General features: G+C 37.8%; 1 protein-coding gene across 1 annotated transcript in view; it reads left to right on the top strand.

Moving 5' to 3' along the window:
• SPAG17 (sperm associated antigen 17) overlaps positions 1-21253 on the top strand; it is a 254064-nt gene that overhangs the window by 203929 nt on the left and 28882 nt on the right. Inside the window, 11 exon segments of the mRNA XM_017869833.1 lie at positions 2219-2364; positions 2462-2592; positions 4396-4520; positions 6280-6462; positions 7394-7507; positions 8026-8071; positions 10725-10824; positions 11048-11095; positions 14163-14262; positions 15032-15134; positions 17226-17357. Coding sequence (XP_017725322.1) covers positions 2219-2364; positions 2462-2592; positions 4396-4520; positions 6280-6462; positions 7394-7507; positions 8026-8071; positions 10725-10824; positions 11048-11095; positions 14163-14262; positions 15032-15134; positions 17226-17357 — 1228 coding nt within the window.

Below are 21253 nucleotides of genomic sequence, written 5' to 3'. Positions count from 1 at the left end.
AGCATCACACCCCAGGACCTGTCAGGGGTAGGGGCTGGGGGATGGAGAGCATTAGGAGAAATACCTAATGTAAATGACGAGTTGATGGGTGCAGTAAACCAACATGGCACATGTATACCTATGTATCAAACTGCATGTTGTGCACATGTACCCTCGAACTTAAAGTATAATAATAATAAAAAAGAAAATAATCCTATTCATAATAGCCACCAAAAAATAAAATGCCTCAGAATACAGCTAACCAGGGAGGTGAAAGGTCTCTACACTGAGAAGTACAAAACATCGATAAGAGGTATCAGAGATGACACAACCAAATGGGAAAACATTCCATGATCATGGATAGGAAAAATCAATATTATTAAAATGGCCATACTGCCCGAAGCAATTTACAGATTCAAGGCTATTCCTATCAAAGTACCAATGACATTCTTCACAGAATTAGAAAAAGCTATTCTAAAATTCACATGGAACCAAAAAAGGAGCCCAATAGCCAAAGCAATCCTAAGCAAAAGGAACAAAGGTTGAGGCATCACATTATCCAACTTCAGCTATACTACAGGGCTACAATAACCAAAATAGCATGATACCAGTACTAAAACAGACACATAGACCAATGAAACCGAATAGAGAGCCCAAAAATAAAGTTGCATACCTACAATCATCTTCAACAAAACCAACAAAAGCAAGCAATGAGGAAAGGACTCCCTAGTCAATAAATGGTACTGGGATAAATGGCTAGCTATATGCAGAAGGTTGAAACTAGACCCCTTCCATATACAGTAATTGTCTCAAGACTTACATGTAAAACCTAAACTACAAAAACCCTTGAAGAAAACCCAGAAAATACCCTTCTGATCACAGACCCTGGCAAAGATTTCATGGCAAAGACACCAAAAGCAATTGCAACAAAAGCAAAAATTGACAAATGGGACCTAATTAAACTAAAAAGCTTCTGTACAGCAAAAGAAATTATCAACAGACTAAACAGACAACCTACAGAATGTGAGAAAATGTTTGCTTCTTTGTCTTTCAACACCACGACTATCCCCTCACCTCTAGGTCAGGAACTGGCAGACAATGGCCACTTGTTTATCTATAGCCCATGAACTAAAAATGGTTTCATATATGCTTAAATGGTTTTTGAAAAAACAAAAGAAGACACAACAAAATTATAGGAAATACAAATTTCAATGTCGTTTTATAAAGTTTTATTGGAACACAGTCATGCTCATTTGTTTACATAGTGTCTATGGCTGCTTTGCATAATAATGGCAGAGTTGAGTAGTTGTAACAGAGAATGTATGGCCTGCAAACTCAAACTCTAAAATATTTACTGTCGTGCCTGTGACAAAAAAGATTTGCCAACCATTGCTCTAGGCATTTATCTTTTTTTTTTTTTAACTTCTAATTCAACAGTGAAATTTTGTCTATCAGCTAGTAGGTATGAAGTTATTTTTTAGATTTGGAGTTATACAACAGAATTCCTAACTTTGTTTTGATATGTAGATAAGCCCTGATCCAGCTTATTTTTTCTTTGCTAAGTAACTGAAACTCTTCACAGCATGAGTTCAAAGCGACAAATTTCAATTTATGACAAATTGAAGTAGAAACTTAAAGCTCAAAACCCTCTCGGCCAAGCATTTTTCTGGGCATTGATACTCCTCTTGGGCATCCCCTTCAGTGGTCTTGCAGCATGAATCACACCCCTTTCTGGAGAGACTCGTGGCATATTTAGACAGTAATAAAGGACTAGAACATTTTTTCTCATTTTCATACTAAATCTGTTCCCCTAAGTTTTCTACCCATGAGCCGCAATTCTGTGTTTGAAATCCCAGAGTATAAGCCCCTTCCATGCAAAGGTCCTTCCAAATAATTCAAGACAGCTATTGCGTGAGTACCCATTGCTGCATGTTTAAATTCCCAATTCTTTGAACCTATCTTCATAGTATGAGGTTTTGAGTATCCTCCCCATCCTATTCATTCTGAATATGTTTCAGTCTGTGTTCCTGTTGTAGGTGTCGTTTATAAGTAGAGTTATCCTGCTAGGTTTTTACTTTTATTAATGCAGTCTCTACTTAGTAAACAATACCTTGCAAATAAACATCTCCAATTTTCTGAATAAACCCACCAAATCATCTGTTTTCTCAAATTGGATCAGCGGAAATATAAGCATTATGACTTTCTTTTCTTTTAGTTGCTTACATACTTTATGCCTTAGGTCATGGCTGATGGTAACATATCAACTATATTACCTGAAAAAAAATTGGAAGATGATTTGAATGAAAAACCTGAGGGCTATGATAGTCTATCCTCTATGCACCTTGAAAAGAATCATCAGCAAATCTATGGTGAACATGTCCCCAGGTAAAATAATAATACTATAATTTTACTTTTAATTCTAAGTTCAAGGAGCATTTTAACTGAATACTTAAAGTGATTATATTTTTATTTCTTCAAATAGGTTTTTTGTTGTTTATGCTGATGGATCAGGAATGGAACTTCTTCGAGACAGTGACATAGAAGAATATCTATCTTTGGCATATAAAGAATCAAATACTGTTGTTCTCCAAGAGCCAGTGCAGGAACAGCCAGGTAGAGGACCCATACTGTGTGGAATGCACTGTGTCTCTTCGCCAATTCTCATTCTCCTTACTATCCAGTATGTCTTCATGTCGTCTTACTTTTTCCACTTTGCTCACTTTACTGCTCTGCTTTGGAAAGTAGAGCAGAAATAAGTTGATATGAATAAGTCATATCAACTTATTTATATAGCTACTTGAATTTAGGTGTATACCAAGATGTATCTGAGCACCAATCTGCGTAAGCTGAGTATGTATCCCTCTTCTCCTATCAGCAGATTTGTATCTGTGTTCAGGTATGTACCAAAGTTCTGATTTATGAGTTCATCTTGGTAAGAAAAAACAAAGAACAGTGAGATATCTCTTGTAAATTCATTTTTTGTCATTTTGAAGATGTTGCTTTGTTGAAATTGATATATGAGTTATAATGCCAACCTGAAATACCTGATAAGTTATATAAGCTATATTCATTCGTTACTTATGTTGTTTTCCTCAACTTCAGAGAAATTGGTGTGTTGCCAGAGGTTAAAGATACATATCGCATTAAGTAAGAACCATCCAATATATGTAATATGTGTATCTAAATACAGATATAAGCCTATATATTATCTGCATAGAAAACCTATGTGCTGTGCCTAGGTTTATGTGTGTGTGTGTGTATGTTTTCATCTTTGTGTTTTGGGATACATTTTGTGTACATTTATAAATATACCTGCATTTCTGGGCCCTTACAACTTTTAGTGTATCAATGCACATGTGCATGACATTAATACACCTTGCTCTTTGTGAATAGGGAACATGGGGGACTCTGACTAACCCCCAGTCAGTGTGGTGCATGTATGGAACTGTGGGAGAATAAGAATTTATCTCACATTGGTTTGTTAGTCATTTAGTTAGCCTCTACTTGGCAAACCACCATGTACTAAACACTGCCTGGGTGTTAGGAATACAATGGTGAACTAAAACAGGCATGGACCCTGTCTCAATGGAGCTTGTAGGTTACTGGGAGAGATAGCTGTTAATTATAAAGTCACACAACTGTATGATTATAAGTTGGGATAAGGCCTATGAAGGAAAAGAACATAGGTCTGAGAGAATCTAACAGAAGAAACTGACATAGTCCAGAAAGCTTCCCTGAAGACACCTGAGCCAAAAGCTAGTGAGTAGGTAGTGGTTAATTAAGGTAAGAGAGAGAGCTTTCTTGGAAAAGAAAACATAAAGGAGAAAGCATAAAGCATTGGAAAACATGGGTTGGGGAAAAGGGCAAAGTAGCTGAAGCACAGAGGGGAAGAACAGTACAAGTTGAGGTAGGGGCAAAAGAATGTTAAGGACCATCTTTTATCTCACAAGCAATGTGAAGGCAACGAAGAGTTTTCCTCATGGACTAACATAATCAGTCACCCTGACTGCAAGGGAAGGTTCACTCACAGAGTATATATAGGTGGCAAAGTCAGTTGTTGCTGTAGTCTAGAGCAGGATCTTTTTAAGGCACATCAAGCAGGGTTCACAGAGAGAGAAAAAGATGGACTCAACTTTATTGGGAGAACTGACAGAACTTGTATGTGGTTGGTGAGGAACAGTGAGGTGTCAATGAATGCTTCCAGGTGATCTAAATCCAGTCTGTAGGTGTCACAGTGACTGAAAGCTTCATCCTTCTTATTTGATTATAAGGTTTCTAAGTATAGTCATTGTGTCTCATTAATCTTTCGTGTCTAAGGCTATTCAAAAAGAACTTGTTGAATTTAGTGAATGCATTTTCATTTGCTCTGAGTACTTTCAATGGGTAATGGTCTTCTGACAACTTTCTTTGAACCAGGCACCCTGACCATCACAGTCCTTCGCCCTTTCCATGAAGCGTCACCATGGTTAATAAAAAAGGAAGATACAATTGTCCCTCCTAATCTCCGGTCAAGGTCATGGGAAACATTTCCCTCAGTTGAGGTATATAATTTCTTCTAAAAAGTCATTTTATTAGTGTATACATCCATCCAAGGGCAGTGGACTAGAGTCTTAGGTCTCCTCCCATATATTCATGTATTTTCATTCTTATGTAAATTGTTAATGTGCTCAAGGAGTTTTATATTTGAAGATTCTAACATTTGTAGATGTTAGAGGAATACTCTGAGTATTCCAACATTTTAGAGGAATACTCCTGGCTAGCTAATTTCAGTTTTATTTCTTTTATCCTGTATTGTAGGCTTGAACATCTTCCTATAATATGAAAACATTCTTTCTGAGTAAGCCAGGTTACACCTTTGTCATGGAATTACTGATATTATATCATACAGAAATCTTTCCTTCTATCATTTGTTATTTGTTCATTTTAATACACAATTTTGGGTCTTTTACTCTCCCTCTTTTCTTCATATATTAAAATGCCCAAACTGACCATCTAAGAATAATATGAAGGATTATATGCGTATTTGCAATTGCAATGTTAGAAAGTAAACATTGTAATTATGTCAGTTAAGAGAAGCTCCACCTAAATTTTTTTAAGAATAAAATATCTTGGGTAAGAATCAATGAAGTTCTGCATCTTGCATAATTTACCATTTCATTTTATAAGCAATTTATGTCACATGTCCAACATATGGTCAGGTGTTAAATAATTAAATCAGTGAAGCTATTGATAGTATGATCAGAGATTGGTAATTGAGATAATGTTTTTGATGGTGATCATTTTTGCTGTCCTACACTAAATCTTATAATAGCAAACACAGATGATGAACATTTAAGATTACAGTGACCTCCTAGCCCTGTGGTTAAATTTGGTGACTGTAGTCAACATGGTAAGATGAAGGTGACTTGAATTCTGATCCCAATTCTACCCCTTATTAATGTGGGATCTTGGACAAGTCACACTGGGTCTCCATTTCCTCCTCTGAAAATGAGGAGGTCACACCAAATGGCACACTAAGGCTATATCCAAATTGTAAGTACTACATGATGACAAAGGGTATGCCACGTCTAAGATTATTGAAGGAAGTTTATTCTCATCCCCTGAAACTCTTATGCTCTGACCTTCTACATCTGGTAGGAGTAGCACAGGCCTGCAAAGACCCTAAGTGGCTGTCACTGGCCAGGCCTTTTGAAATGAAGCACATCCAGCACACTTGAGGACATAGGAGGACAGCAAAGCACACCATTCCTGAAAATCAATCACAAGTATAACATATAGTGTGAGTTTACTCTCAGGTAGCTTTTTCTGCCCCAGAGATCCTCAGACTCTGGAGGCATGCTTAATCTAGAGTAAGCTCAAAGACGGCCCAGATCTATGGAATTACTTCTCTTGCAAAGAATCTTTCTAGGTCAAAATGAACACAGAACCTGAAAGTGAAAGACTGCTCAGTGCCAAATGTCTTCATCTACTTGTGGGTACTAAGAAATAGCCACATCCATTTCTCATAAGCTAGGCTGCTATTACATTGCTTAGCATTCTTCTACATCCTACCCAGGACACTATGCAACAGGATTTTTAAATATCCAGTATCTTGGTAACATAAATAAAGAGGAAAGCATGCCCAGTTCTGTTATTGATTTTCCTTATATTTGCAGAACTTTTTGAGGTTAAGGATTTTTTTCACGACTGTGTCCCTAAAAAGTTATTATGATATCTACATAATAAATGAACAGTTAAAAAATCTGAATGTGAGAACATTGTGATTTCTTTGGTGGTTTTATTGCTTTGTTTTGTTAACAGAAAAAAACTCCAGGACCTCCGTTTGGCACTCAGATTTGGAAAGGCCTTTGCATTGAGTCCAAACAGCTAGTGAGTGCCCCGGGTGCCATACTCAAGAGCCCCAGTGTGCTACAGATGCGCCAGTTCATTCAGCATGAGGTCATAAAGAATGAGGTGAAACTGAGGCTGCAGGTTTCCCTCAAGGTAATGGAATCTAAGTAACCTGACCCAAAAGAATCAGAAACAGAGCAATCGTTGCTCTTGGTTTCCTAAGAAACCTGAAATTATGTAATTCTACCAATATTTATCTAGTGCAACACAAGGATGTCAGTCTTTCAGAGTAGAAGGTTGAGAAGTAGAAAATATTTAATCGTTCCCATAAAGTGTAGAAATTATTAAGAAGCCCAAAGACATTGAAAAAGTAAGATTTTTTTGTAAGTGATTACTACATAGAGCCCTCCATCTTTGTCACTATATAGAAAACTGATATAGTGACCACTGGATAGATAGAACCACATAGTAATATATTTGTCCATGGAGGAAAAGGCTTTGGAAGTGGTCTAAAATTTGTAAATATATAGTTAATTGTATGATCATGTCTATAACATCTCAAGTTTGTTTACTCCCTCAGTACAGGGATTGTATGTGTTTTGTTTATGGTTATATGCCCAGCACCTGGCACAGAGCAGGGTATTATTAGTTATGGAAATGGATCAAATACTTATGAAAAAAATAAAGTACATTTCTCTTGGAAGCAAAGATGAACTAGGCAAATTCCATTTACAGATAAAATTAAAAAACTATACCTGAAAGGATCCTAGACGTTACCTAACCCAACTCTGTCCATTTTATTGATGAGGACACTTAAGTGCAGAGTTAGAAACAGGGCCTCTCTGAGGCCCCCATGCAGTTCTAGCCTGTGGCCCTTAAAGCTGTGCTTTTGCACTCTTCAGGTTTTTCCTGTTAACATATTAAGAAAAAATCTTTTCATATTGTTTGACTAGTAAACAGTTCTTGAGCATTGTAAACCTATGTATTCTTCATTTTTTGTAATATTTCAAGTTGATGACCATTTTTGTATCTCTCTCTACCTAATTCCCAGTTTTTGTCTATTTATTTTATTCTGCTGATTTAGGATTACATAAACCATATTCTGAAGAAAGAAGATGAGCTGCAGGAAATGATGGTTAAAGATTCCAGAACTGAGGAGGAGAGAGGCAATGCTGCTGATCTCCTCAAGCTGGTTATGGTGAGAAAATGCCTTGTATACCCGTCTTCTTACTATTGTTTCAATATTAAATGTTTCAAGACAAAATATCGTAAGAAATAACTGCTTCTGCCACTCCCATGAAGTATTTGCTCTCTCCTCATAATTTTCAGTTTTTGTGGCAATCCATTTCTCTATATATTGCATTTTCCAAATACATTTTAGGCTCTTCCTTTCATAATAATTTTTCCTGGAAAAAGGCCCTTAAATAAAACTTTTGTTGTCCTTCAGAAGAAAGTTGATATTTATTGAAATATGAATGAGAATGGAAATAGAAAAGAAGAAGAAATAGGAAAATTTTTACAACTTAAAATCATTTGCATTTTTAGACATTAGTTAATTGGAAGGAATGACCTACAAAATTAATTTTATATCAGTATTTTAAACTAATCATGTTATAGTAATTTTACAAAAGATCAACTTGAGAGAATGTTTCTAAACAAAGTAAGTCTTGTAAGTAATATAATCATCACCATTAAGTAATTCTATCTTCATTTCAGTCTTTCCCTAAAATGGAGGAAACTACAAAAAGTCATGTTACTGAAGGTGAGTTGCATTTAGTAGTCTTCTGCAGTGTATTTACAAATTTCAAAGGAATCATCTTAAATACACTTATCAGTCATTCTCTTATCTGATAACAAGACACCATGTACATATCTCCATTCTTATATTAGCCATGTTATGTTGTGGTGGTTTATTTTTGTAAATCATCCTGCATGTATTGTTCTGCCTGAGCTTTGAGATCCTAGAAAACCATGATTTTCTCTCATTCATCTTTAACTTTCACCCATTAAGTGAAAAATGTTGACATTTGACTTTTATGTTAGCCTCAGCTATAATGAAGATATAGGAAGGAAACAGTCAACCAACCAACAGCCCGCCCTCCCACACACAGAACTTTTGAGCAACTACACTGTTATCAACAAAGCCTTGTACTGTTTTACACTGTATGTAGTGCAAGTAGTTTACTCTTAGATCTCATTCAAAGAGTATTCATTTGGGGGGTATATGTACACAGCCCTAACAAATGTGGCTAGATGGTTTCATAGCTCACAGCAAGCAAGCAGTAGAGAATTTGATGGGGTTTTGTTTTGTTGGCCATATGGCAAAAATCATAAACTGGCAGCCATGAGCTTCATTCATCCCACAGATAGGTTCTGAGTATCCTCCACAATGTGGGCTTGTACAGTTGTTTTTGTTGTTGTTGTTGTTGTTGTTTATCCAGACTTTTTCCTCTTGAAATCTCACATTATTACATAGTAAATTTGGCTGAAGATAATTGTCAGCTGCTTCTTTAGAACGAGCATAACAGGAGTCCATCACAACCCCTTATGTCTCCCTGTCCCTATAGTCTGTGGTCACTTTTTACCCTGGACAACTCCTGTAGTTAGGTGGCCAAATTTAGTGAATAAAAATAGAGAAGGCCTAGTTAAATTTTAGATGAACGACAAATAATAATTTTTTTTAGTATAAGTACACTATAGTTTGGATATTTGACCCCTTTAAATCGCATGCTGAAATTTGATCCCCAGGCCGGGACTGGTGGCTCTTGCCTGTAATCCTAGCACTTCGGGAGGCCAAAGTGAGTGGATCTCTTGAGACCAGGAGTTGGAGACCAGTCTGGGCAACATGGTGAAACCCCATCTCTACAGAAAATACAAAAAAAAATTAGTCGGGTGTGGTGGTGCATGCCTGCGGTCCCAACTACTCTGGAGGCTGAGGCGGGAGGATATCTTTCGCCTGGTATGTGGTGATTGCAATGAGCAGTGATCATGCCACTGCACTCCAGCCTGGGCAACAGCACAAGACCCTGTCTCCAAAAAAAAGAAAAGAAAAGAAATTTGATCCCAAATGTTAGAGGGAGGTGGGGCCTAATGGGAGGCATTTGGGTCGTTAGGGTGGATCCCTCATGAATGGCTTGGTACCTTCTGCCTCTTGGTGAGGTGAGTGAATTTCCACTCTATTAGTTGCCATGAGAACTGGTTGGTAAAATGAGGCTGGAATCTCGCCTCTCTCTGTTGCTTCCTTTTTCATGATGTGATATCTATACATACCAGCTCCCCTTCCCCCACTGCCATGAGTGGAAGTAGCCTAACCCCCTCACCAGAAGCAGATGCCAGCACCATGCTTCTTGTACAGCCTGAAGAATTGTGAGCCAAATTCCTTTATGAATTACACAGCTTCAGGTATTATTTTAGAGCAACACAAAGCAGGCTAAGACACAGTGTGTCCCCGGAAGCCTGGGATATACTTATACTAAAAAGTTGTTTATTTGAAATTCAAATTTAACCAGGGTCCCTATACTTTATCTGGCAACGCTACCTTGTAGCTTTTGAATTTTTAACCTCTGGGACAAGTGAACAGGCACAACAAGGAAAACACATAGGTTTTCCAAAAGTAAAAACTAACATATTTTTTTAAACAAACAGTTCCAGGAAATAAACAGTCGTTGCATACTTATAGCTGTCTGTGACATATTAATTTAAATGATCCTAAATCAACATTCCCCCATAGTATTTCCTAAAACACTCATCTATGAGAAGGCCCCACCAAAAATGAGTTTCATGTTAAAATAAGTTTGTATAATGCTTCATATGGTCTTATTTTCTTAGAGTCACATGTACATTAATTAATTAAAGATGCAGAAAAGTAGTGAAACCTATTTAACCTTGTATAAATCAGTGTTTCCCAAGCTCATATAACCATGAAACATGAAAATATTTTCCTTTTTTTAATCTCCCGTTGACATCCCACCGATATCATGTTTTGTGAATAAACTGAGAATTGCTGTCTACATTGTTGAACAACCATTGTCTTATATTCATGTTCTTAGATTCAGGAAGCAGGAAAATATTCAGAAAAACAATTTCAATATCATGGTTAATTTGTTTTAAGGTTTGCTGCCTCAGATATGAGGAAATTCAGTTAAGCAGAACACCACTTCCCCTAATAATACGGGATAAAGGAGATATCACTGCATTTTACATTTTGACTATAAGTTCCATGTTTTCTGGTAGGATATTTCATAAAAGTAGTCTAGTTTACTGTTGTTTTACAACTTGGTCATGCAAATCCTAGTAAACTCTTGATAGATTAAATATAGTCTCTTAACAGGTATCTCAAATGAGTAATTGTGTACTGATTGTGTGTTGTCCTATAAAGAAGTGGGGATAAAAGTTAAATACGTCTGTGTTTAAAGTTGCAGCTCACCTAACTGATTTATTCAAGCAATCTTTGGCTACGCCTCCAGAATGTCCACCAGACACATTTAAGAAAGATTTCTTTGAAAAGAAATGGAGGTAAGTTAATCCAATAATGTGTTCTAATTAGTATTAGGCATGCAGTGAGTGAGGAAATGGAATATGCAGGTGCTATAACTTTTGGTGGCTACATCAATGAATTCACAGCCCTTCATTTCCCATACTATTAACAATTCATCATATAGTGGTGAGGGTTTTTGGTTTTGTTTTTAAGCTGAAATCATTGCCCCTTTTCACCATACTTTCCTTTCCTTTCACATAGGCACACAGCATCCTCAAAACGCTGGAAAGAAAAGATAGACAAAACGAGGTAATTCTACCCCAAAATGCACATAAGCACCTGAAAGAGCCCAGAGTAATAGACTCTGAGAATGGGATAGGCCAAAATGTCCTACCAGGCACCCAGATGTTCTTTGACTCTCTTCTGCAACATGTCTACCAAGTGGTCATTCAGGTTTATGTGACGACACCACTGTCTCTTGAGGAAACCCATTTGACCATTAGATAGATCCTCTTCCTCTCCTAAGCAAGAAAGCTGTCCAGGCCTTCTCTGTGCTTTTGGCGATTCTAATATACCAATAAATATTCTGGAACTTAATGCAGAACACAATCATAAACTTTCAAGGTTCTTATAATTCACAGGAGGAATGTGCTCTAAGCATTATATGGTTTGGTTTCCTTTTAGTCCTAGGTGGGGATTTCAACTCCAGCTCTTTTGTCATAGAGAAAAGAAGCCGGATATATTTGTTGAGCATGTAGCAGTACATATGATACTATCTATTGTACACATTTGCATGGCTCCTCTTCAGGATGACTTCAGGATTAATATGTTTCTTCATAAACATGTCAGGGTTGTCTTGTGAAATGTGTTAGGGGAGTGCTGAGATAAGACTTTAAGCCTCATGGGTCACCTCCCCTATTCAAGGTCAAACTAGAAGGGATATACTGTCTGCAGGGAGGATAGCTTAAGTTTTGCATGACATGACAGTCTTCATAAGGAAATGAAGACTCAAATAAATGGCTATACCTGAGTGTCTTTATGCTAGGTTTGATGAAGAATGGACACTCATGGAGAAATATGATAGGGCAAAAAAGCACAATCTAATGGTAATAAGCTGGGGGACTGAGGCAAGGTCTGTTGCTCATATTCCTCTCTGTGCATCTGTGTCTTCAGAGATAAGGATGCTCCTTTCCTGCAGGTATTGCAAGGGTATCTCTCATAAGAGGGTCTTATGAGCTGCTTCAGGGGAAGGTCAGAAAATCCTTTCTAGATTTTATGTCCTGCTTCAGGGAGAAAGGGCAGAGGGAAGGTGAGAGTAACCTTCCTGCTTCTGCCATTGTCTCACATTCCTTCAGCTGAAAATATTCAGTGTGTCAAGCTGCCATATTTTAAGGTAGTGTGCCCTGAAGCCCATTATTATCAGAATATCCCTAAAAGCTTCTCCAAGAGACCATGATTGCCTGAGAGGAAGGAGATTAAGAGATGGGGGACAGGATGAGATAGAGACTTCATTATTATGTACTCTTGAGTGTTCATTAAACTGTGTACATATGCTTGTATTACCTATACAAATTGTTTAAATTTTGAAACATTAACAATTCCAGGTTTTAACTTATAGGTATATAATGGCAAGCCAGTGACAGTTTTTTGAAGAAGAAGAGTGAAGCATATAATTAGATGAGTGTCACAGAAAGACAAGTGTTGGCAATGTGGAAAATGACCTGGGTCGAGGAAAGAGCAAGTTTCAAGGAAATAGAAGCTGGTCAGCAAATGTCAGATGATGTAGAAGAGTCAGAAATGGGAACGAAAAAAGAAATTTGGGTTTATCAGTTACAAGGTTGATTAGTTTCTTTTGTGAGAATAAGTTTAAGAGAGTGGTGGGCAGCAACCAGACTGCCATAGATCGGTGAGTGAATCCAGTGACTCAGTAGAGATAAGAAACTTTTAACGGGAAGTGAAAGTTGAAGTAAGGTTGTATTTTGATCATGCCTGTCTGGTATTTCCAGACAGGTCAACTAGTATAAGAGCACTGGTCACAGATCCAATCAGTTACAATTTGATTACTTACAGAATGTCTGATACTGGCTGCTTGTTTCACTTCAGTAACTTTTACTTCAGGAGTTCAGTTTGCTCATCAATAAATGGAGGCTAATTGGACTGCCAAATAGCAGTCCATAGCAGACGCATAGCAGGTCTCTTTTAGCTCTCACACTGGGGGACTGACAGCTGACTAGCACGTGCAGTTGTCAAGATCATGGGTTTGGAGGCAAGCAACCTGGGTTTTAATTTAGATTCCACCCTTTATTGGTAATGTGATTTGGAATAGGTTACTTAACTTCTCTATACTTTGGTTTTTCAACTCATAAAATGAGGACAAAAGTAGTAACTCACAGGGTTATTGTAAGATTAAATGTAAAATATTTTGCAAAACTTAAGTTTTTTAAGTGCAATAAGCACTTAAAAATGAAAACTATTTCAGGGAGGATTTAGTTCAGCTACATTTAACAGACAACCTCCAAATCAGTGCTCATATTAAAAAGGGGCTTATTTTCCTAATGTGAAAGAAGTCAGAGATGGGCAGTTCATGGTAGGAAGCACCACAACATCATCAGGAATTCAGATTCCTTCTTTTTATCTGTTCCATCATTCTTAGTACATCATTTTCATTCTCAAGCTTACTTCATAGTTGCAAAAGGATTGCTGCAGCCCCGGGCATTACATTCATATTTCAGGAAGTTGGGAAAGACATGAGGCAAGGACAAGGAAAAGTCTCCCAGCTGAGTCAGCCCTCTCTAAAAGCTCCTGGACTTACCCAATGACTTCCGTTTACATCTCATTGGCTTTCCCTACATAATGTCTCCCCAACATAGGGGTTCTGGTATTGGAAAACAGGACTATCACGATTGCTTTCATTTAACTCTATAACCACTGACCACATTAGTCACAAATCATGCCTCAAGATTTTGTTTTTGGTTTAAGTTTTTTTTGTTACTACTGCTACTGAAATTATGAAAACCAGTAGACTCTAGCTGTCATTTAAACCTCAGAGAATTGAAAAACCTCAAGAAGTTTAACCATTACAGGGCTGTGTGGTTTTTAGCCTTTTGAGACCAACTACAAAATCAAACTAACACCCGGTATCATTATTTCCTATCTTACATGAGAGTCTGATTTTTGAAGTAAGAAATGTGACTGATTCTAAAAGAAGAGAGAATGAACCAAAACAAGTTGACAAAAAGTATCTAACAAATTAATTCTTATCAGTTTTATTGTCAGTGATTGCATTCATTGTTGTGGGATTTAGAGCTAAAGCACAAACAAATAACTTTAAAATGTTCTATGTCTTCTTTTGCATCATTATGGAAACATCAACCAGGAAGGAAATTGAGACAACACAAAATTATCTAATGGATATTAAGAACCGCATAATACCACCCTTTTTTAAGTCTGAATTGAACCAGTTATATCAGTCTCAGGTAATTGACTATAATGAACAATAATCTAATAAAAGTTTTTATAGAAGTTGATATATTGCATATGTTATTATGTAATCTATCTTTCCTGATGCTGTTTAATTCTTTCCTGCATCGACCTGACTGACTAACCTGTACCCTTCAAATCCATATTCTCACAAGCATGTGATAGGGAAGACTAATTTCAGGTCTTGCACCTAAGTAGAAGTTCTCTGCAATGTATTACTCTCACTCCCAGATCCTGCCTTTCAGTCTCTCTATTAATTACTCTCTCCCATCTATGTTAAGCCTTTTTAGGCAGAATCTTTCCTATCATTGACCCTCCTCTGATAACCCATTTTGAAGTTTTTATTCAGTTAAAATGTCCTCACCCATCAGCTGCTAAGATAGCACTAAGAGATTGTGAGTTCTTGGAAGCTCAGGGAGGGAGAACGCTCTTCTCCTGTTCTATTTCAGCCTAACTGTAGGACCACAACCCTGACCTTCCCCTCACTGACCAAAAGTTCATTAAAACCCTGAAGCAAAGCGAATATTTTCATGTGTTCAGAACACCCTGCATTTCTATGAAAATTTCAGAAGAAATTATGGGAAATTATGACTAGTTAACAAAGCTAGAATTGGGTTAATCAGTCTCCTATAGAATTTTAGTTTGTAAACTTTATTTTCAGGGCATTAAAAATATGTTTTCATTATTGCTTATCAATTTAACATATTTGTAACAGTTGAATTTCAGCCATGTATAAGTATAAAATAAGTCTTTTTTTCCTTTCAGTTTAATCATCTGGACAGTCTTTCCAAAAAACTGCCTCCTTTTACAAAGAAAAACGAAGATGCAAATGAAATGGCTGTTCAAGATACATCTGATCTTAATCTAGGTAATATGTTAGCATAGCACATACTCTGATTAAATGTCCATAACTGAATAATACCTAACAGCGGCCTCTTAGGACATAACCAGTGATAGCTGATGACATAGCCTACAGTGACGTGCATATTACAGATCTGGCTGAGTTATATGAGAAAACTAAGATGTAAATAACATTTTGTTTTCATCCTGTATGCTTAAACTTGGCCTAAATGCATTTAGGAGACCCGACTAATTTAAAAAGCAGGGGAGTAATGAAAGTTCATTGGGGAACAAGACATTCATAAGGTCTCAAAATATCAACCCACATATTACTTACAAATTATAAGGAGGAAAATGTATCTTTACAATGGAGACATTGAGCATTTTCTACCTTAACTAAGTCATCAAACTCCTACCAACAATGAGACAACCTAGCAGTGAGTAAGTTCTCATGTAATGCAACACAAAGTGCATAGATTCTTGATATGGTCTGGCTTTGTCCCCACCCAAACCTCATCTTGAATTCCCGAGTATTGTGGGAGGTACCTGGTGGGAGGTAATTGAATCATGGGGGCAGGTCTTTCCGGTGTTGTTCTCGTGATAGTGAATAAGTCTCATGAGATCTGATGGGTTTATAAGGGGGAGTTCCCCTGCACAAGCTCGCTGTCTATTTTCCTGCTGCCATTTATGTAAGACATGACTTGCTCCTCCTTGCCTTCCACCGTGATTGTGAGGCCTCCCCAGCTATGTGGAACTGTGAGTCCATTAAACCTTTTCCTATAGACATACCCAGTCTTGGATATGTCTTTATAAGCAGTGTGAAAACCGACTAATACAATCCTATAGAGAATTCTTGCCAAAAATGCTTAACCAGAATCTAATCAAGAGGAAACAGAGACAAATATCTACTAAAATGTAGACATTCTATAAGACTATCAGCCTAGCCTCTTCAAAAATCAATGTCATTAAAACAAAAAAGATAGGATGATTGTTCTAAACTGAAACAGATGAAAGTGATATAAAAACTAATGTGAAACCTAAGCTTTGATTAGATCCTTGATTGAGGAAAAAACAGCTGTAAAAGATATTTTGGAGAAACTGCACAAGTTTGATTAGGAGACTGTGTAAGAGAGGACATTGTTAAATTACTGCTAATTTCTGGGGTATGATGATGGTGCTGTGAATATGTAGGAGAATGTCTTCATTTTCAGGAGCTGCATGCTGAAGAATTTAGGGATGAAATAAAATTTAGTGTTTCTCTCTGGTAAGCTGAGTAGTTAAAATACCCAGATAGAGGAATTTTCTACTGTACAATATGATACTTGAAGTTCAGCTGTCTATAATGAACACAGCCAATAGAAACGTCTATTTACGACAGAGTTGGTAAACCAAAGATTAAGCTGAAACAATGATGTATAAATGTGATGGTGAGAAATCAGGGATCAGAAATTGGTGGCTCTTATGCTGCCTCTCAGACCTCCTGCAGCCTGGGCAGTCAACATGAACCAAGCACTGCTTATTCTCCTCTTGAAATGGAGTGAGACTGCGGAAGTCTTTTCCGCACAGTGCTTGAAGCAGCCAGGACTATTCAACCGGGGTTGGCACAGACACAGATTGAAATGTATTTGCCTCCTCAATCCTAAATAGATTTCTTTAAAATTTGTTTCCTATTGTACCTATTTCTTAAAGAGATACATTTAACAAAGAGCTACGTTTTCACAGTAATGAATGAATTTAAGTTTGGAAACTTTAAAAAAAAATCACATCTCAGTTGCCATTGCCAGGTAAAAGTAGAATCAAATTACTTGGCCTCTTCTACATAAAACAACAAGGTGACAACTACTATTTGGTCATAATACCCATAAAGAATCAGCTAGCTCCTAGGGAGTGTGAACTTTGCATATACCTTCCTGTTTGTTAATGGCAAACATTATATCATATTATAAGAATCCCTGCCTCTTAATGGCTTTCTTATATTTAGTCTTTCTAAAGAGAGTGGGAGAAAAGGTACCTTGTTCATTGTAAAACACCTTGTTCAATGTTTGTTCATACAAACATTAGTAGTCATTATATCATTGTACAAAATATCACTTTGTAAGGTTCATTTCGGGTTTTCTAGATTTCGAGCCACGTAAGGTTTCAGAACAGAAGTCCTCAAGTGTGGCTAGCCTTCCAAAACCAGAGATTTCTGCGGCTAAGAAGGATTTCACTGCTCAGAACCAAACTGAAAATTTAACAAAATCTCCTGAAGGTATGGCAGTCATTTTTTTTATCTTATTGTTTCTTGAAACTGAACATTATGCCTTTTTGGCATACGGGAGATGGCACTAGGAAGCGTGGTTGAGAGTTACAGAAAAAATTTGAGAGGGTCACAGATCCTGGGGCTACGCAGCTTTGCAAAGCTTCTTAGTACATCAAAGTATCTTAAATAACATTTTTGAGAATGACTGAAAGTTCCAGATTGAAGGAAAGAAACATAAAGTAATACTTTTTTGATGTTATTTTATTTCATTTTACTAATTTTCCCTTTTAATTATCTAAGAACTTGTATGATTTATTGAAGATCAGACAACACCTGACAGCTTCTCTCGAGTAGTCAAAAATTTGGTACTTAGATTTACCTGTTGTCTCAGTACTTTCTTGGTCCTGCAGGTGCTAGAAGAAAAACATAAGATGTAGTCTCTATCTTACATAGCACATAATCTTACTGGACTAGCAGAAATTGAAATACAGAATAATACAGGATAATATCTAGTTACAATGGAGTCACATTATGCCGATTTCGCTAAGATAATTCAACTAAATATAGTTGGTCACAAAAGAGAGATAGAGAGAGTAATTCGCATTGTGTAGATAATTTTGCCACCACTTGGTTCCTGTGGGCATGTTCCATGCTGAATGTGCGATGGGAATCTACGGATGGGTTTCAGTTATCTCTTATAGAGCAAGTATTTTGCCACATTTAAGGGTGAATTAAAAGATTTACCTGGCCAGGCACTGTGGCTCATGCCTGTAATCCCAGCACTTTGGGAGGCCGAGGCAGGCAGATCACTTGAGGTCGGGAGTGCAAGACCACTGGCCAATGTGGTGAAACCCTGTATCTACTAAAAATACAAAAATTAGCTGGGCATGGTGGCACGTGCCTGTAATGCTAGCTACTGGGGAGGATGAGGCAGAGAATTGCTTGAATCTGGGAGGCAGAGGTTCCAATGAGCTGAGATCGTGCCACTGCACTCCAGCCTAGGCAACAGAGTGAGACTCTGTCTTAAAAAAAAGAAAAAGAAAAAAGAAAAAGGATTTACCCCATACAAGACTTTTGCATTTCTAACTTAAACTTCTCTCCTACAAGTTTTATTCGTTCAGTGGATAATTACTCAGTGCCTACTGTGTGCTAGACATTGTTCTAGGCATGGATATACAACAGTGATGAGACCATATCTGATGGAGCTAGACTCCTCTCATATTATGGGCAAATGTAGACAATATGTAAACAAATAAATAACTCAGATAAATTCAGGTTGTAATAAATATTATGACATAATAAAACAGTACAATGTATGGAGAGTGACTTGGGGAGAGGGACAACATTCCATTAGGAGATTAGAAGGCCTCTCTGTGAAAATATAGTTGAGTTGAGACAAGTACAAGAAGGAGTTAGCCCTGCAAAAATTAGGAGAGAGGAATAATTCATGTAGTGAGAATAGCAAGTATGAAGGTCCTGAGGGGAAGAAACATTAAGGAGGCATGTAGCTAGAACAAAATGAGCGAAGGAAAAAGCAGAAGGAGATGAGCTCAGACAGAGGGCCAGAGATGAGATCATGTAGTACTTCTCAGTGCAGTTTTATTCTAACATCAGTGGAAGGTTTTGAGCAGTGTAGTTACATGGCTAACTTTTATTTTTAAAAGATCACTCTGTGAGGATAACCACTCGTGGCAAGGAAAGGGAGGAGTGAGATAAAGAGCAAGCAAGGAAGAAGAGAAGTGGCACATGTGAGAGTTGCTAAAGACCTGGGCTATAGTGGGCGAAGTGGGAATGGTGAGAAGGAAATTAATAGGAACTATATCATGAGGGTGGAGCCAATAGAATTTGCTGCTCAAGAGGATGCAGGAGTGAGACAAAAAAAGGAATCAAGAATGATTCTTGGGTTAAACCGATTGTGAGGCTGAGAATTTGTAGTTTTGATGAGTTCGCACGTGGCACTGATGTTGCTGATATAGGTTCATGCCTTGAGAATGGCTGTCCTGAGGCAAACTCTAGAAGGTAAAGGTCAGGCAGAGGAAGAGCCAGTAAAGGCCATTAAAAAGAAGCCAGTAGGCCAGGCACAGTGGCTCATGCCTGTAATCCCAGCACTTAGGGAGGCCGAGGCAGGTGGATCTCTGAGATCAGGAGTTTGAGAACAGCCTGGCTACCATGGTAAATCCTGTTTCTACTAAAAATACAAAAAATTAGCCAAGCATGGTGGCACACACCTGTAATCCCAGCTACTCGGGAGGCTGAGGCAGGAGAATCACTCGAGCCCAGGAGGTAGAGGTTGCAGTGAGCCGAGATAACGCCATTGCACTGCAGCCTGGGCAACAAGAGCAAAACTCCTTAGAAAAGAAAAGAAAAGAAAAGGGAAAGGGAAAGGGAAAGGGAAAGGGAAAGGGAAAGGGAAAGGGGTAGCAGCCAGTAAGGTAGCAGAATAACAGGAGTGTGAAATCACTGAGTGTTTTGAGTGTATCAAATGCCCCTGAAAGGTCAAGCAAGATGAGGAAGGAAGATGGGCTTGAACAAGATGGAGATCACTGGTGAACTTAACAAGGGCAGTTTCAGAGCATGGAGGGGATTGAAGCCTAAGTGAAGTGGGTAATAGAATGGTGGCAGCACAAGACTACACAGCTTTACCCTAGAGTTTTGCTTAAAAGACTAAAGAAATGGGGTTGCAGATAAAAGAGGAATATGTAGTCAAGGAAGAGATATTTTTCTAAAGATTAGGCATACTAGAGCCTATTTGTTTTGCAAATGATGATAATTCCACACCAGAGAGAGCCTGATGATGCCAGAGAAAGGGGCACCTAAGGTGCAAGACCGCATGATCCTAAAGAAGATGGAAGAACATGGCATCTGGGGAAAGCCTTGAGTGACAGAATTAACCTTAGATATGAATAGGGTCACCTCCTCCATAGTGACAGGAGAGAAGAGAGAGAGTAGGGATACATTTGCAGGCAGGTTGATAGGTTTGGTATGGGGAAGATGGATGAGGGAATTCCAGTCTGATTGCAAAGGAGTGGATATAATGATAGAACATCAAATCTATTCCAGGTAAGCAGGAAAGCAAAACAAGAAGGGAGGGACTGCTTGTGTAAGGTGGTAGTGTTGGTGAGAGACCTCAGTGAGGTCAAATAATTGCCTGCTGGATATGGCAGAATAATAAGCTAGAAGAATAGGAGGTGGTAATCCAGAAAGGGTGCTGGAAACAGAGTTTGAAATGGTAATATTATCGGGGTTGGCAAGGTAAAAAAAGTGGCCATGAGATTGTGAGGTGGAAAAGATGAAGAAACGGTGTGATCAAGAATCAGATAAGACAGGGTGTTGGATAGATCATCCAGGTGATGTCATCAGGAAAGAAAGTGGGAGACCCTCTCAGGTGTTAAAATCACCAGTGAATAAAGGCAATGATCGAGAGTGGTCAGTAAATGAAAATCACTTGGAGAAGTAGTAACTAATACAGTCTGATGGCACAAGCTTCAAAGAAACAAAGCTTTGAAGGAGGAGAAATAAATTGTTTGAAACACCCGCTGCACTCCTGGGTACCGAGGTACTTGAGATAAGGGACAATAATATGACTCCACTGTAAATGGAAAATTTAATTTTGATATAAAAAGTTTAAAGAAATTAAGAGTAGGAAGGAATTAACACAAAGCAATGGAGAAAGCTTTATGTAAGGAATGGTCTTGAAAAATAAACAGAATTTCATAGATTTTAAGATTTAAAAGGTGAATCACCTGCAATAACCCTCATTTTACCTAAGGAAACTGAAACCTGTTCAAGTGACATCTAAAATCATACAGCAAATTTGTGACTGAGCTAGGGTTAGAATGAGTTTCAAGACTCCTTATTCTCTATATTATATTATACTACATTCCCGGTGTAGGGAAGAGAAAAGA

Source organism: Rhinopithecus bieti, unplaced genomic scaffold (assembly GCF_001698545.2).
Source record: "Rhinopithecus bieti isolate Rb0 unplaced genomic scaffold, ASM169854v2 scaffold_3040, whole genome shotgun sequence".
NCBI lineage: Eukaryota > Metazoa > Chordata > Mammalia > Primates > Cercopithecidae > Rhinopithecus > Rhinopithecus bieti.
This window is presented reverse-complemented; position numbering and strand designations above follow the sequence as displayed.